This window comes from Olea europaea, chromosome 1, assembly GCF_002742605.1.
Source record: "Olea europaea var. sylvestris chromosome 1, O_europaea_v1, whole genome shotgun sequence".
Classification (NCBI taxonomy): Eukaryota; Viridiplantae; Streptophyta; class Magnoliopsida; order Lamiales; family Oleaceae; genus Olea; species Olea europaea.
This window is the reverse complement of record NC_036237.1, coordinates 10,223,300-10,237,459: the sequence shown is the minus strand read 5'-3', so window position 1 is coordinate 10,237,459 and position 14,160 is coordinate 10,223,300. Positions and strand designations below refer to the sequence as shown.

The 14,160-nt window shown below is 35.7% G+C and overlaps 1 protein-coding gene across 2 annotated transcripts; it reads right to left on the bottom strand.

The window, feature by feature from the left end:
* Positions 1–1,083: 1,083 nt before the first annotated feature.
* Positions 1,084–11,444, bottom strand: LOC111393560 (histone-lysine N-methyltransferase ATX4-like). Of its 2 annotated transcripts, XM_023019153.1 has the most exons (23): positions 10,059–11,438; positions 9,861–9,916; positions 9,555–9,768; positions 9,162–9,287; positions 8,983–9,051; positions 8,802–8,870; positions 8,596–8,687; positions 8,406–8,498; positions 6,746–6,881; positions 6,414–6,519; positions 6,226–6,325; positions 5,582–5,706; positions 4,588–4,733; positions 4,197–4,301; positions 3,633–3,697; positions 3,284–3,491; positions 2,980–3,066; positions 2,783–2,839; positions 2,610–2,699; positions 2,352–2,438; positions 1,995–2,069; positions 1,569–1,669; positions 1,084–1,449 (listed from the first exon to the last, which is right to left on the bottom strand). In XM_023019153.1, the coding sequence occupies exons 1-23, from the start codon at positions 10,950–10,952 to the stop codon at positions 1,359–1,361; spliced, it is 3,192 nt and encodes a 1,063-aa protein (XP_022874921.1). In that variant the 5' UTR covers positions 10,953–11,438; the 3' UTR covers positions 1,084–1,358. The 2 variants fall into 2 exon arrangements, 1 of the variants encoding a protein (XP_022874921.1); XR_002702445.1 differs by lacking the exons at positions 1,084–1,449; positions 1,569–1,669; positions 1,995–2,069; positions 2,352–2,438 and having other exon boundaries at positions 2,658–2,699; positions 2,783–2,877; positions 10,059–11,444.
* Between the last annotated feature and the right edge of the window lie 2,716 nt (positions 11,445–14,160).

Sequence of the window (14,160 nt, the reverse complement as noted above, 5' to 3'; positions counted from 1 at the left end):
GAATGATCACTAGATTTGTCAAATATTAACACTCATTACTCCCCAACTCATCATTAGAAAATTCAATGGATTCGCTTGGAAACGAAAATGTTAATACAACATCTTATTATTAATGTTGATGATATATGGATCCAAGGGCTTAATTTATTTTGATTTAGTGCTATTTGAGAAATTTTTGTTAAGTGTTACGTCTCAAATATTGGCCCTCGCATTCCTTTCAAAAAATGCATTCTTAAACGATAATTTGATATCATTTAACTACGCATTCTTCAATAAAATAATATCTTGTGCAAATTCAAAAATTTTCCTCATTTTTTTAATCATATTATACATCAATCTATTATTTCAAAATATATATTTTTTAAAATGCACACATAGTAACTTTAATTCTTGTCTGGGACGGGTAAATTGACTAATCTCGTATGTTTCGCATCACTTTATTTTCTTCAATTAAGGTTCAAAACATGTCGAAGTCCGACTTGATTTTTCACCATTGTATCGAGTATCGAAGGTTCTTTGGCACAAAATCCAACAATAATAACGGGAGGAATAAGAAGTACAGAGGTAATCAATTAAAAAAGTGTAAACCAAACGGCAATTGGTGGTTATTTTTTCCAAAACTAAGCTAAATTCACTAGCAGCAGGCTGAAATCATAAACGAACAAAACAAAATAAGGTGTAATTAATTGGATCACGATACAGATGAACATGCACGTAAATAAGTGAAAGTCGGAGAAGCTTACCAGAGAGAGATTGTAAGAGGAAGAAACGGAAATTAGAGAAAAAGCACGTCAGACAACTCGGGAGTTTCGACAAAGAAATTCTCTTCGGAAATTTTTAAATTGGATTAGAATTAATGTTTTTAATGTGTGTACATAGACGAGAACTTAGTACGTAAATAAGTGAACAGCGATAGAGATATTAACATGCCATAACTCATAAGCATAATGATACAAAGCTAGAGATAAGAATGTGTAGCACTAGTTAGACGAGACAATAATCAAGAATAATAAACTATGAAAAGAATGATTTCGGCGATTGTATTGTGCCTAGATGATATTTTGCTTCCAGTAAGAAAATCCATATTAAAATAAATAATTTGACAATTTATGGTTATCAATGGAAGAATAAAACAATGTTGTCATCTTTACTTTTAACTACAAGGATGATGACCTTGTCTTTGTTCACACGGCAACTGAGGCCTATTATTATGCTTTGATGAATATATGAAAAAAAATAATAATAAAAAATAAAAAATATTTATATTTTCTATGAGAAAAAAATTACAACGCCGGTAAGCAAGCTGTGAGGTGGTTAGAATTCCTTGAAAAGAAACAATGGCTATACTTTTGTGTATCCTAATTCATGAATTTTCGACACTCTGGAGCTTTACAAGTACAAGGGACTTTGAATTCGTCCCCCTCGTCTGGATCAAATAAATAATCGTACCTGCATCCGTAGAAATTGTTTAAGAGAATTAGTGAGAGATGAATCAACTAGCTTTATCGAGAACGATGTGTGCATGTGCACCATGGGTGTGTAAGAGGGATAGAGAGAGAGAGAGGTACGTTAATTCATCGCCAACAGGCACATTTGTCTTGGCAATAAGTACAATCCGACTCTCGTCTTTACCTACACTCATAATCCTTGCGTAACAGTTGGGCATGCACTGTTAACCACAAATTCAGAATACTGAGACTTAAAAGTTACATTCGTCCATGTCTGTTAGTTTCACTGATAAAAAGCTGACGTGGCAGTCTAGTTGGCAAATAATTAGGCTGCCACATCACCTTTGCCTTTAGCCAAACTAATGGACAAGGACAATTGATCCATCAACCATAAACAAAACTTGAACTTGTCAGCCAATTCATCAGGGATCTCCCCTTCATTTACGGAAGGAAATCACAAGTGACATCGTACAATGCATTGAACTTATTTAAACGAGAATATGACTGCAGGTTTGAAAAGATAGCACAAATCTTAACAAAACTTACAGAATGATTGATCAATCTTGCAATATTTCCAGCATCTGTGGCATCCACCACAACCTCTTCACTGATTTTGAATAGCTGTTAAAGAAATGTATCACGAGTAAAATGATTGTACATGGCAACCCTAATAAGATCATGTTTGATTAAGATTATAAAGTTTTCTTACAAATAAGTGTATTGTGGGGGAAAAAAGTCGTTTGTGAAAATTAAATTGGAAATAAGTAAGCTGCTTATTTTGACATAGGTAAGATTTTGTAATCCAAACATGTTTGGAGAGAAATAGTTACTTAAATAACTTCAATTCTATTTTAAGATTAGTCAAACATGCTCTAAATTTGATTGCAGAAGAAATCAACTCACATAGCAGTCTTTCCCCGATGCACGATAACGTGCTTCTCTAAGATCTGCAACACTTCGCCTAACTTGTTCACCACGGTATTCCACAACCTGGCCAAATCATACGAGAATTCCATTAAATAATGTGTACATAGACATGCAAGAAAAAACATTAGGGTTCCAGTCGAAAAAGATGGAACAACTAAAAGAAAAAATATTCTTCCTTTTTTATATTGATGTTTTTAATGACTCAAATCATATAAACACTGGAGAAGGGAATACCATTTCTCCTTCAAGGATGTTTCTACGTGCAAATAGACCCCATCCATGTATTTCAGATCTACCCAAGCAAACCCGGTCATTTTCTGTCCTCTGGAGTCACAGATTAAATATTAGGAGAGAGAGTTATTCAACTCCAAACAAATAACTATAAAACATCAATGATTAAATATTACCTGCAAATGATGAAGTCGTTCTTTGAAGGTAGAAAAGGTCTTAGGCTTCTCTATTTTCTAACCAAAGAGGGGCAAAAATAAGCATATGCATTTTTCTGGAACCGCAAATTAAATAAGCACCTTTACTTTTCCAATCTGATTTTAAATAAAACAACAAATTTCACAAGCAAAACCTAAAACCATGAGAAGAAAGTTACTCTGTTTGCATTCAAGCTCTGTATAGCAGTTAAGGGATGAAGAGAAGGTCCCATAATTCGGTGGGCAACAGCTTCCTCTCTTACCCTCTAGAGAACAGAAAATAAGAACAGGGAGATCAAAAAGAGTCAGGAGCCACAAATTTTGGCAAAACTGGATGAGATATAAAGGAAACTTAAGGGATGCAATTTAGTGCAAAACTATGCTTGCTAAATAAAATATTAACATGGTATTAAAATGATTACATTGAACTTATACCTATGACCAATATGCATGCTACACCAAAAGAAATTTCAAAAAATATACCTTACTATTTGATCTTTTAAAGACCCGGCACCTTGCGGAAGAGAATGGATCAACCTCATCAATCTCTACTGAGGGAGCTTCCTCTAGTTTCAACCTACTTGTTGAAATTAGCCTGGAACCAGTATGCCTTCTGTTTTGAAGAAGGCTTTTAGTTGAGAATGTCCCTTTTGGAGTCTCTATGATTAGCACATTATCTGGATTTGGAGCCCTAAAGGTGGCACATCCCAAGAAGTTGGTAGGACAACATTTGCATGAAAAGATGCAGTTTAGACTCCACTATTATCTCTCTCTATATATGTATGTATAGTAAAATGTTAAGGCCCTAATTTCAGAAAACATGGAGAAGTACCTGTGGTAAGAACAATATGAAACCATTTTTGTAATTTGCTTCCCATTCTTTTCCAGGCAATGGAGCTATAATTAAATTAGCAAGCACATTAGTGAGTGATTCACCTAAACACGTATATGATAAATAGAAATATGGATAAGGTAATACACATACACTCATTTAACCAAAAAGGAAAGTTGACAGTTGTGAAGGTGAAACTTTGAGAACAAATTCTGGCCATTCCAACCACGTGTTAGCAATAGAAACAGATGTTCACACCAGAGGGTGGAGGTTAGCATATTGTGTGTAGACGCACATGTAATTCAATCCACCTTAGTAAAAATGCCAAGAATGTTGGTTTTGATTTTAGATTGTTATTATCAGATATGTAGAAGGAACTTCGATAGACTTACAAAATCTTCGTTAAAGAGAGACTCGTTATTTCTGTGGCAATGCAGATTGTACGGTAAAAGAATCAATTTAAATGATGCCAGCAATGTCTTTTTGAGAGGAGTGGAAAAGCATACTGTTGTTATCTATTTTAACAGCACCAAATGAATAAAAAACTTGGTTGATCAAGTTTACCTCCATGCGATAACCAGCCCTTGATGCGCACGTAGCATGGTAATAGGTGGAGCACTTGCAACATTGCGTGCAAGAACCATGAATTTGCTTGCAAACTACACAAATCTGAAATTCAAAAATTCAACAAACAATTCAGATTGAGAATGATTCATGTTTATAAAATCAATCAGATGATTCTGTATTTTGCATCCTGATTATTGGAACCTACAGAGATGTATATAACCAAAAAAATCAGTAAATTTTGTCCCCGCAGTTTTCAATGCTATTCTCGGTTTAAAAAAAAAACAATTATGAATAGAACAGGAAAAGACTGAAATCACCAAATTCTTGAATTGTACGAAAATAGAACAGGAATTTGGGAGCCAGTGGGCCACTTCACTAGAAAAAATACCTTCACAAAAGAGTTTGAAGGGATTCGCACGATTCCAAGTGCAGGCTCCATCTTTTCATCACTTGCAAAAGAAACTTGAGGTTGAAACCAAGCACAAGTAATATGGACCCATAATGGCTCAACAACCGTAGGTTTCAGAGCACCCCCTGAATTTCCCAACACATGCATGTAAAAGTTATTCAGAAACAATGAGAATCAACTTCAAAGACACTCGTGCTTTACTTAATTTTAAGAATTTCAAAAATAATAGATATATTTTAAGCCATTTTTACAATAAAGTACATAATAATGATTCCTTTAGAAGCAAGCTCCATCTTTTCATCACTTGCAAAAGAAACTTGAGGTTGAAACCAAGCACAAGTAATATGGACCCATAATGGCTCAACATCCGTAGGTTTCAGAGCACCCCCTAAATTTCCCAACACATGTATGTAAAAGTTATTCAGAAACAATGAGAATCAACTTCAAAGACACTCGTGCTTTACTTAATTTTAAGAATTTCAAAAATAATAGATATGTTTTAAGCCATTTTTACAATAAAGTACATAATAAAGATTCCTATAGAAGCAATTTCTGCATCTTCTTCAACTAATATACTCTTAGTAGTATAATAATTTTTTTTTGTTAAATGTGACAGATCACCTCAATTTTCATATTTGAACAGACAGCACAGCATGTTCACAAGGAACTCAAATTATAGTGGCCCAAACTTCAACAAATACGACAAGATCATGGAAATGCTATATCTCAATATATATCATCATAATCTTGCATCTCTTACAATATTTATATGCTTCGCAAGTCACATGGTAAATGGCAGACAACACAAGAATGTATTTCTTGTACTGTCATTTAAGACTTTAATCTTCTTCAAATAATTTTAATTAAAGAAAAAATTACATTAAACTATGATAAATTGCTTCAAGCAAAAAATCAGACCAATAATATAGAACTATCATGATTTTTAAAATAGGTAACAGATGCAAGTCCTTGCCTTTCACAGGACAGAGGCAACACTCCCGCTCAATATCAGGTGTCTCACAGGTTCTACAGACCCATGAAGTGAAATCACGAACGTTTCTTGCTCCATAGCATTCTTGATGCACAGCTATTTGACATCTGAGAGTAACAAAGCTTTATCAGGATTATATTGTCCATTAACTAGCGTTCTTAAAACTCAATCACTGTCTAAGCAAAACAAACTTGATGTAATAACTATTTTATACAATGGTAAGATGACATAATTTTTAGCAGGACTAGTGCAAGATTTGTCTTGTAAAATGAAGAGAATTACGTAAAGTTGCTACACCTATCCAATACATGCACTATCAACACAATCTTTGGGGCACATGAGGCAGTCTAATTAAAAACATTCAGCTAAGAGACATACAAGTACAAACAGAAAATCATCTAGTTTATACTACGTTATTAGACTTTAAATTATGGGCCTCAGAAGGATAGGAAAAAAGTTGCCATTGGATGGTGGAAGATAGTGGATAAGCCTTCATTATCTCAGTAATCAATTGTAATGGCTAACTTAAATGTTAAATGCATTTATTGTATTTCTGCAACTTGCCTTCATAAGGCAAGATTTAATGGATGCCAAATCAGGTATATGAAGTTCATATCTGAAAATACCTAATGCATATTATAATTTTGTTGTAGTCCCAATCTTCAACCCACCGACATACTGCACACCTTTCTGTTGTCCACTTGGCATAAACAGGTTCATATTTCTCTATCACGTTAAAGAACTTCAAAGTTAGTTCCTTCATTGATGAGGCAGATGCAGCAAATAAGTTTCAAAAGCAGAGGAAAGGTCATACCTTGCAGGAAAGTAAGCAACTTATTCTTCCGTGCTTTGATGGAAGGCCGCTTAAGGGGTTTGGCAGGAACAAGACTCAGTGCATGATATTCTGCTACCTGTAGCATCTGTAAAACCAGAAAAGTTTCTATTGGATGCATATGCTCCTCCTCAAAGGGTAATTACTGAGACAATGACCTACTCAGTAAAACATATTATATCACTAGAGCGATCACCAAAATTTGAACATCTATTATTTCATGTAATTAAACCCCTTCCTATTAAATCCCTTCCTACATGTTCCTGGAGAATATAATGAGTGCATTAAGTGAAACACCAACTTCAAATACGAACCCATTGTTCAAGAGGTATCAAGGAACCTTTTACCCTAACACTTGATTTCCAGTTTTTGGCTTTTGAACCCGCATGCCGTTCCCATTCACTAAGTGCTTGCTTTTCTATTCCACAAGACCCACACTTGCAAACAACTCTGCAAAATGGAAGCAGGCAAGAGGTAGCATTACAGATGTCAGCATAAGAAAAACACCCCAGAAATCAAAGAGTAATCTACGTCCTAAAAAAGGTGCTACATGTAACCCAAGGTCCTTCAGCTAAAAAACAAAAAAAAAAAAAGCAGCACAGGCGAGCAAATCATGCTCGCAATCCTTGATCAGTTACCGTGAATTCATCAGTTCGTAAAGATATTAACATTAATTTACATCACAAGACAATAACATGAACAAAAGAAAAATAAATGCGCAAACATACACTCAAGCAAAATTTTTTTAATTCAAATAAATTTTAGGATAGGCTATGGTGCAGACTGTCGGTGTATAATGGATGATAAAGTACATCATAAAGACGGAATAGCCCAGACCAGAGTACTAGCTAAGTCCCCAAAATAATCACTATTTTCAGTAAGAAAGAATAACTGATCCATTATGTCTAATAAACATGGAGAATGTTTAAAAATGGTCTTCTCACAACATGGAAGTGAAAAATAGCCTTTCTAATTTCTGTTTACAAGGCCTTGTTAAAATGTTTTATATATTCTTATCGTGCATTATTTTTATAAATAAGTGAAAAGGAAAACTAACTCAGTAAAACCAACCCCAAGTCAGTCAAAATTGACCTCATATCAACTCCCACTTTTCTCGATGGGACAAAAACAGGAGGAGGAGGCATGTAGTGGGTGGGTGCTGAGCAGAGCAGTTGCAGTGGGGGTGTGGAGGTGAGTGACGTAGGGAAGAGAGAAATGTGGGGGTGATGTGGTTGCAGGAAGAAGAGGCTCTGGACTAGCTGGGGAGGATGGGCAGGGGGCTGGAGGGAGATGAAGAAGGAAGGAGATGTGGGCAGCGATTACGCATTCAGCTTGAGACTCCCACATAGACACTTCCCAAAGGCCATTCTGGTGCCATCTGTCACAGTCAAAACTTCTGGGACACATCCCATGAGCTGAACCTAATCTGGATCCAGTTCAAGGTAAAGTAGTGCCAAGTTACTAAAAGGTACATGCCTCCCTCATACAATACAAAATAAATTTCTTCCTCCAGCCTTCAAAGTTGGAAGCAAGGCGGGTTATTAAAGCAACATTACAGCTTTCACAAGAATATCAGCAAGATATTTCAACTTTGCATGATTCAGATATCAAGTTTAACAGAAAATAGTTAGGACCCCAGACTAGTGATCATGTTCTGTTCTTGAAAAAAGACAATAGGAAAATATGAAACACGGTAAGCATGACAAGAAAAGAAACATTTCCATTGATTGGTAATTGGCAACATTTTTAAAGCAAAAGCAGTATGAAGCATTTGTGAGAATCTATTTTTTCAGACATAATTTCAGATGTTAGTTACAGAGTTCAATAAAGTATGGATTAAATCACCAATAACTCTGTCAAAATCACAAACCTTAATTGACCAATGCAAAATAAATTTCAGAGTGGAAAATACTAAGAGAGACAAGTAGCAAGCGTGCAAAATCGACAAGCCATGGGGCAGTTATCCGTGCTTACAAATGAAGACTTGGAAAATAAATGCCTTCCACGCCTGAGCACATGACAGCAACCTTGATGGGCAGCACCAAGTCACCATTCTTTTTGTTATTTCTGCAGCGAGAAAAACTCAACGTAAGACGATCAGAAGTGACAGACGAATTTTTTCTGCAAATAGAAGACAAGCACTTGCAAGAAAAATGAAACTTACTTGGCTTTATTCTGCAAATTTTCAGAGTCTGATAATTCAAAATTGAACCTTGCTTTGCATTCAGGACAGTAATAATCAGTGGTTCCCAGATCCTAGAAACAGAGAAAATGGTTCATGACTTAATCAATACGATTCATGTTCTATCTGTACTATGCATTCAGATGGTAAGGAAGAAAGACTTTAGAGATGAGGCATGAAGAAAAGACCTTGAAATTATTCCCATAATATTTGTCACACTCTGCATGGATCCAGACTTTACAACCATTACAGCGTACCTAATTTGATGAAAATATTATAAAGGAAAATGTTCGTATGATTTAACAATCAGATATTGAGAGGAAACAATAAAAAGAAAAAGGGTTCCTAAGAACTAAACCATGGTCCTACCCAAGTTCCACTATCAGATTGATTCCGAATCTTCTTGCATATGCTACAAAAATGTTTTATTTTTTTCAACTGAAACAGAAAAGAGACAATAAGTAACCCACAAGAACTCAACAATCATTGCTGAAGATTGTCAAGACTGCAGCAATACGATACAAGGCAAGTCAAGTCAAATAACAAACCCTTGCACAAGAACCACACAATCGACGGGTCCCAACATTGGTATCATTTGATTTCTTAGATATATTTTGGGGAATGCTCAAGCCACAGGCCTCACAAGATCTTGTCTCTTGCATTTTGAACACGTCCTGCACCAGGAAATAAAATCAATGATTTCCAATACCAAGAAGAGTAACCTTTTATTTGGCCTTGTATCTGAAAATAAAAGGAACATGAAAACATAGCTCCGAGTTGGCATAGGAAACTATAATACATGTTCATTGTGCAGTATTAAACCAGCACTATAGTATAGTTTTCCCCAAATACCGTGTGAAAACCTTTAAGCCACCGTTACACCCTTGCTGTTATCCATGTTCCCACAAGCAAATAATTAGTCGACACATTGTAAAATTTACCTGTTTTAGAGAGTTGCAATCAGTGATCTGATTTGCATCAGAAGAATCAAAGACCCCTCTTGTAAGAGACTGGAGATAATCTAAATTACCAGCTGCAGCATTGATTTCAACCATCAACATCTCATTAAAGCCATTTTCTGCTAAAAATGCCTCCTCTATAGCAGAACGAAGATCATTAGGCTGGCTATCATTCAATTGAGTTTGCCCCTGAAACCTAAACCAGCAAAGTCTTACTGTAATCCCCAACTTCAACAAAAACCTCAAAATTAAGTGAAAGAAAAAATATATAACCCAGCTATTACACACCTGTCTACATAGTCTACAAATGGAAATATCATCCCGCATTGAATCCATGCATAATCCTGCTCATCAGGACACCAAAAAATTTCAAAAAATCAATTTACTGCCACAAATATTTTATTTACACATATTGAGCACAACATCGGTCAAGCGCACAAATTACAGTTAACAAAGAAACTGGAGACTGAAAATGGTATATATTACCCTTTGCGTCCCATTTCCTGAGTAACCAAAGAACATTACACAAACTGCATCAGCAACCCGGAAATTCAAAACTTGCTGGGGAACTTGCAACTCTTGATCAAGCACAATAGCGGGCCAAGCAGGACATTGGTCCCCCGATACTGCCCAAACTATATCACCGGATGAAAAATCCTCAGGCCTATATATTTTATCATAGCCACTTAGTAAACCCTCCTCCAACTCCTCGCTATCTAACAAATGCTTATGTAAAAACCTTAATGAGCTAGAATACTTCCTAATATCAGAACTCTTCAACACGCCAGACCTCAATTCCTCTATCTCATCCTCTGACAATGGCGAGAACTTACGACATTGGTAGCTATTCTTATCAATCTTACGCTTCTTACAGTTTACATTATTGCCCCGGATTCTGGAGCTTTTCAAACTGACTTTATCCTTTTCTTTTTTAAATGGCATAGTTTCTTGGTCAAAAACTGAATCTTTAACTGCATTTTTATTCTTATCTTTCTTCCAGTCATCAAGAATTGAATCATTGAAACGAGAGGGAAGTACTTGAACCCTCCCCCGCGACGTTCTCACCAGCGGGGGCTGTGCAATCTTCTTCGATTTCGGCTCGCGGACAGGGCAGCTAGAAGCCTTCGTTTCCACCTCTGCAGCTGCTCCACGGCCTTCAGAGGCGGCGGCGGCGGCTGTGAGAATTCGCTGGATACTGTAGGCGTTGAACGGAATTATAGCGGCGGCAACCTCTCCAAGAAGGTGCAGAGGGTAACACCCATTGGTGGACTTGCGTTTCTTCCTCTTCCCCGATGACTCGTCGTCCTCACCGCCCAACTCACCCACTCGACACCGCTTCAAACTCGGCATTACCGATTTCAAGTTCTTCTTTATTATCATCCTGCTCCAGAATTCCCAATTCAATGACAAAAAAGACAAATTTTTACTCCGAAACCCTAATTCCTCTTACAAACTCTAGCACCTCCCAAAAAATCTTCCACGCAAAACAGAAAATACCTTTCACCCCAAACAAACGGAAAATTCAAAATTTCTTAATTTCCACCAAAAAAAACTCAAATTTTGATGTTCGGAGAGAAATATACGAATTAAGATCCCCGTTCCAATAAGCTCTCTCTAACTGCTCTGGGTTTTGATGAGAGAGAGACGACAAACACAATGTTATATTTATATATTGCCGTGTATATGTGTAAGTACAAGACTCTGCGTGTGAATACATAATAATAATAATAATCTAATTTTTAAATTAAAAGAAGAGTAGCTAATTTGGTGCAGAATATTTTTCCCTGAAAGATGGATGCATATACACACTGAATGTATATATCGACTGAAACTTGCGGGACGCGCGTGCGTTGTCTTGCAAGGCCAACGTCGAGACATGACATCTGTTGCATTGGAAGCGTGTTGATGTCTTTAAGGATTTTCATCGTTTTAGATAACCCGTAAAGAATTGGAAAATTTTGGCTTGAGGATTAACAGTACTATTCTAATAAGAGATTTATTCAAAAAAAATATTTGTCAATTCTCTTCGCATTCCCTCCAAAAACTTATGATTTGGTCGTAACTATTGCCTTCACTAATCGAAAATGATGGACGATATCACCTTTGACCATAGCTATTGACTTCATTAGTCAAAGGAGAAAAATGATTCACGTTTGCTCGAATAAAAAGAAACTGGGACTCCAAAAATTTTGAAAAATAATATAATGTTTATGGATAAATAATAATTGTAATTTTCACTGCATATTTGTGGGATGAAGATTAATGGATTATGATGCAATTTATTTGATTTTTTAGTATTTAATTTCTCAAAAGACAATTAACTAAGTTTGTTGAATTGAGTTTTACATTATATTGTGTAAATTTGTGTTTAGATTTTGATTTTTCATAGAGAAGAAGATGACCTCCATGTTCGAAATTAAGCAACATTTGTTTGAATTACAATCACCAATTCCCCCAACACCCCTCCCAAAGGAGTGGAAGACAGTGCTGTGTCATTGAATTCTTAGTGGGGGTATTTCAGGTCTGTCTTTACTGGGTAAGTTGAAAAATAAAGAATAATTAAAATTAGGGCATGTTTGATAGGCATGAATTTTTCATGAAAAATGGAATTCAAATTCCAACTTCCACTTTTTTGCTGTTTTGATAGGTTTTTTCCGTGGAATTGATTTTCTTGGTTTTTTCGAAAAGGGGACTTTTCTTGGTTTTCAATGGGAATTTTCTAGGCTACTGTTCCCCTTTTTATTATTATTATTATTATTTTTTTTGCAATGAAAACAAATTTTATCTTTAATTGTAAATTTTTTTTCTTTAATTGACAATATCCATGTAAAATAAAATCAAACAAACGCCTAAAGATAGATGATTTTTTTTAGTACAATGGAAACAAATTTTATCCTCGATACCAGTAAATTTTATCTCTTTAATTGATAATTTTCATGTAAAACAAAGTCAAATGAACACCAAAAAATACTTTTATTTCAACATTTTTCATATAAAAAATTATATCAATCCAATATAATATTTAACATTTCCCAATAAAATAATTTCTAGACAATTCAATTCTTTAGAATTCGTTTTCTTTCTACTCAAATTGCATCTTTGCAATCAAACGGACCCTTAGCTCAAACCTTATCCCCCCCGCCCTCTTGGTGCGTAGCCGGGGTGTGTGGTGTGTTTGGGAATGGGTGGAAGAGGGGTTGTGTATTTTTCATGGATAGAAACTGTTTTTCTATTAAGCCTCTCCATGCAAAAAGAAGTATTCAAGGTAATTGTTGCATGAGTTAAAATCAAGATTCAAACGATTCTGATTGGATTCTTGATTTTTGTTATTCAACTATTTACCCTATGCTGGAAATAAATTTTCTTGATGGTGGAAATTTTTGTTCATATTTTCATCGCAGTAAATCATTGATTAAAGTAATGCTATTTGTTGACCTTCGAATTTGATTGGGATCTAACACACCAACAAATTTTCACCCCTCTTCTCCACGTTGTGTTATCTAAACACTTGGATACAAAATGTACGGATCGAAGCTTCTACAAACAAAGGCAGAGGAGGCCGTGATTGTACATGCTTCGAGACTCAAGTCAATAAATGGAAGGAGAGAATTAGTTCGGGTTAAACACGAACAGAGAAGAAAAACACCAGTAGTGTTTTGATTTTTAGAGTGAAATATACCAATTTATAATTACCTTTACAATATTATCCAGTTTGTGAATATTTGTAGACGGAGAAATGAATATATTTTATTTTTGGATGCTTAACAAGTGGTATTATCCCAATGACTCATAAGTCAAGCGTTAGAAGTTACATCCTAACCATTATAGGCCTATTAACTCCCACACAGTGTCATAGGCGAAAAAGAGGAGATTGACTTCCAATCAACCTTGTAGAGATGTCACACTAACCGAATTGCACACAGCTAGCTACCTAGCATAAGTTATTGCCATCAGACCCTAACTGTCTTGGTCTTCGGAGGCCCAACAAGTATAGCCAAAGGTTGGATCCATGCTAATTGGCTTATGAGAGACTTGACACATCTGCATGAAGTCATGTCGTCTTAGAGGTAGTTGTTCAATAATTCCATCTCGCAATTGGAGGTGGTCGGAAGATGGTAAATGACTTTATCGCCTCACACATGGAGATGGAAGAGGCAACAGTCCTATGTTATAATAGCCTTGGATAATAGGTGTTTGCATGTCATTTTTCTGAGCTAGCAAAGACGTAAACCTATTTGTCATCATTGAAGACTCATCTTGTTTAGATGGCAATGACTTTTAGTATAGAACTACGAAAGCTATTTGAGTTATCCAACGAGTTTCAAAGAGAATGCTCATTGTTTGAGATCATAGTTTTAGTTGTCTTTGAATGGAACATCATGGTATCTGTTGATAAAATTTCTGAATTCAAGTTAAAATGGAATTAGAATACCTGTTTTAGAAGTTAGAACACTTTGCCGGCATTTCAAATATTGCCGTCAAAACAGGCAGTTGGGCAGTCAAATCAATTTGGTCTTAAAGATTACAAATTTCCAACTCAACTCTAGGAACTCAGGCTGTTGATAAATTATCCATGGACACCTAACAT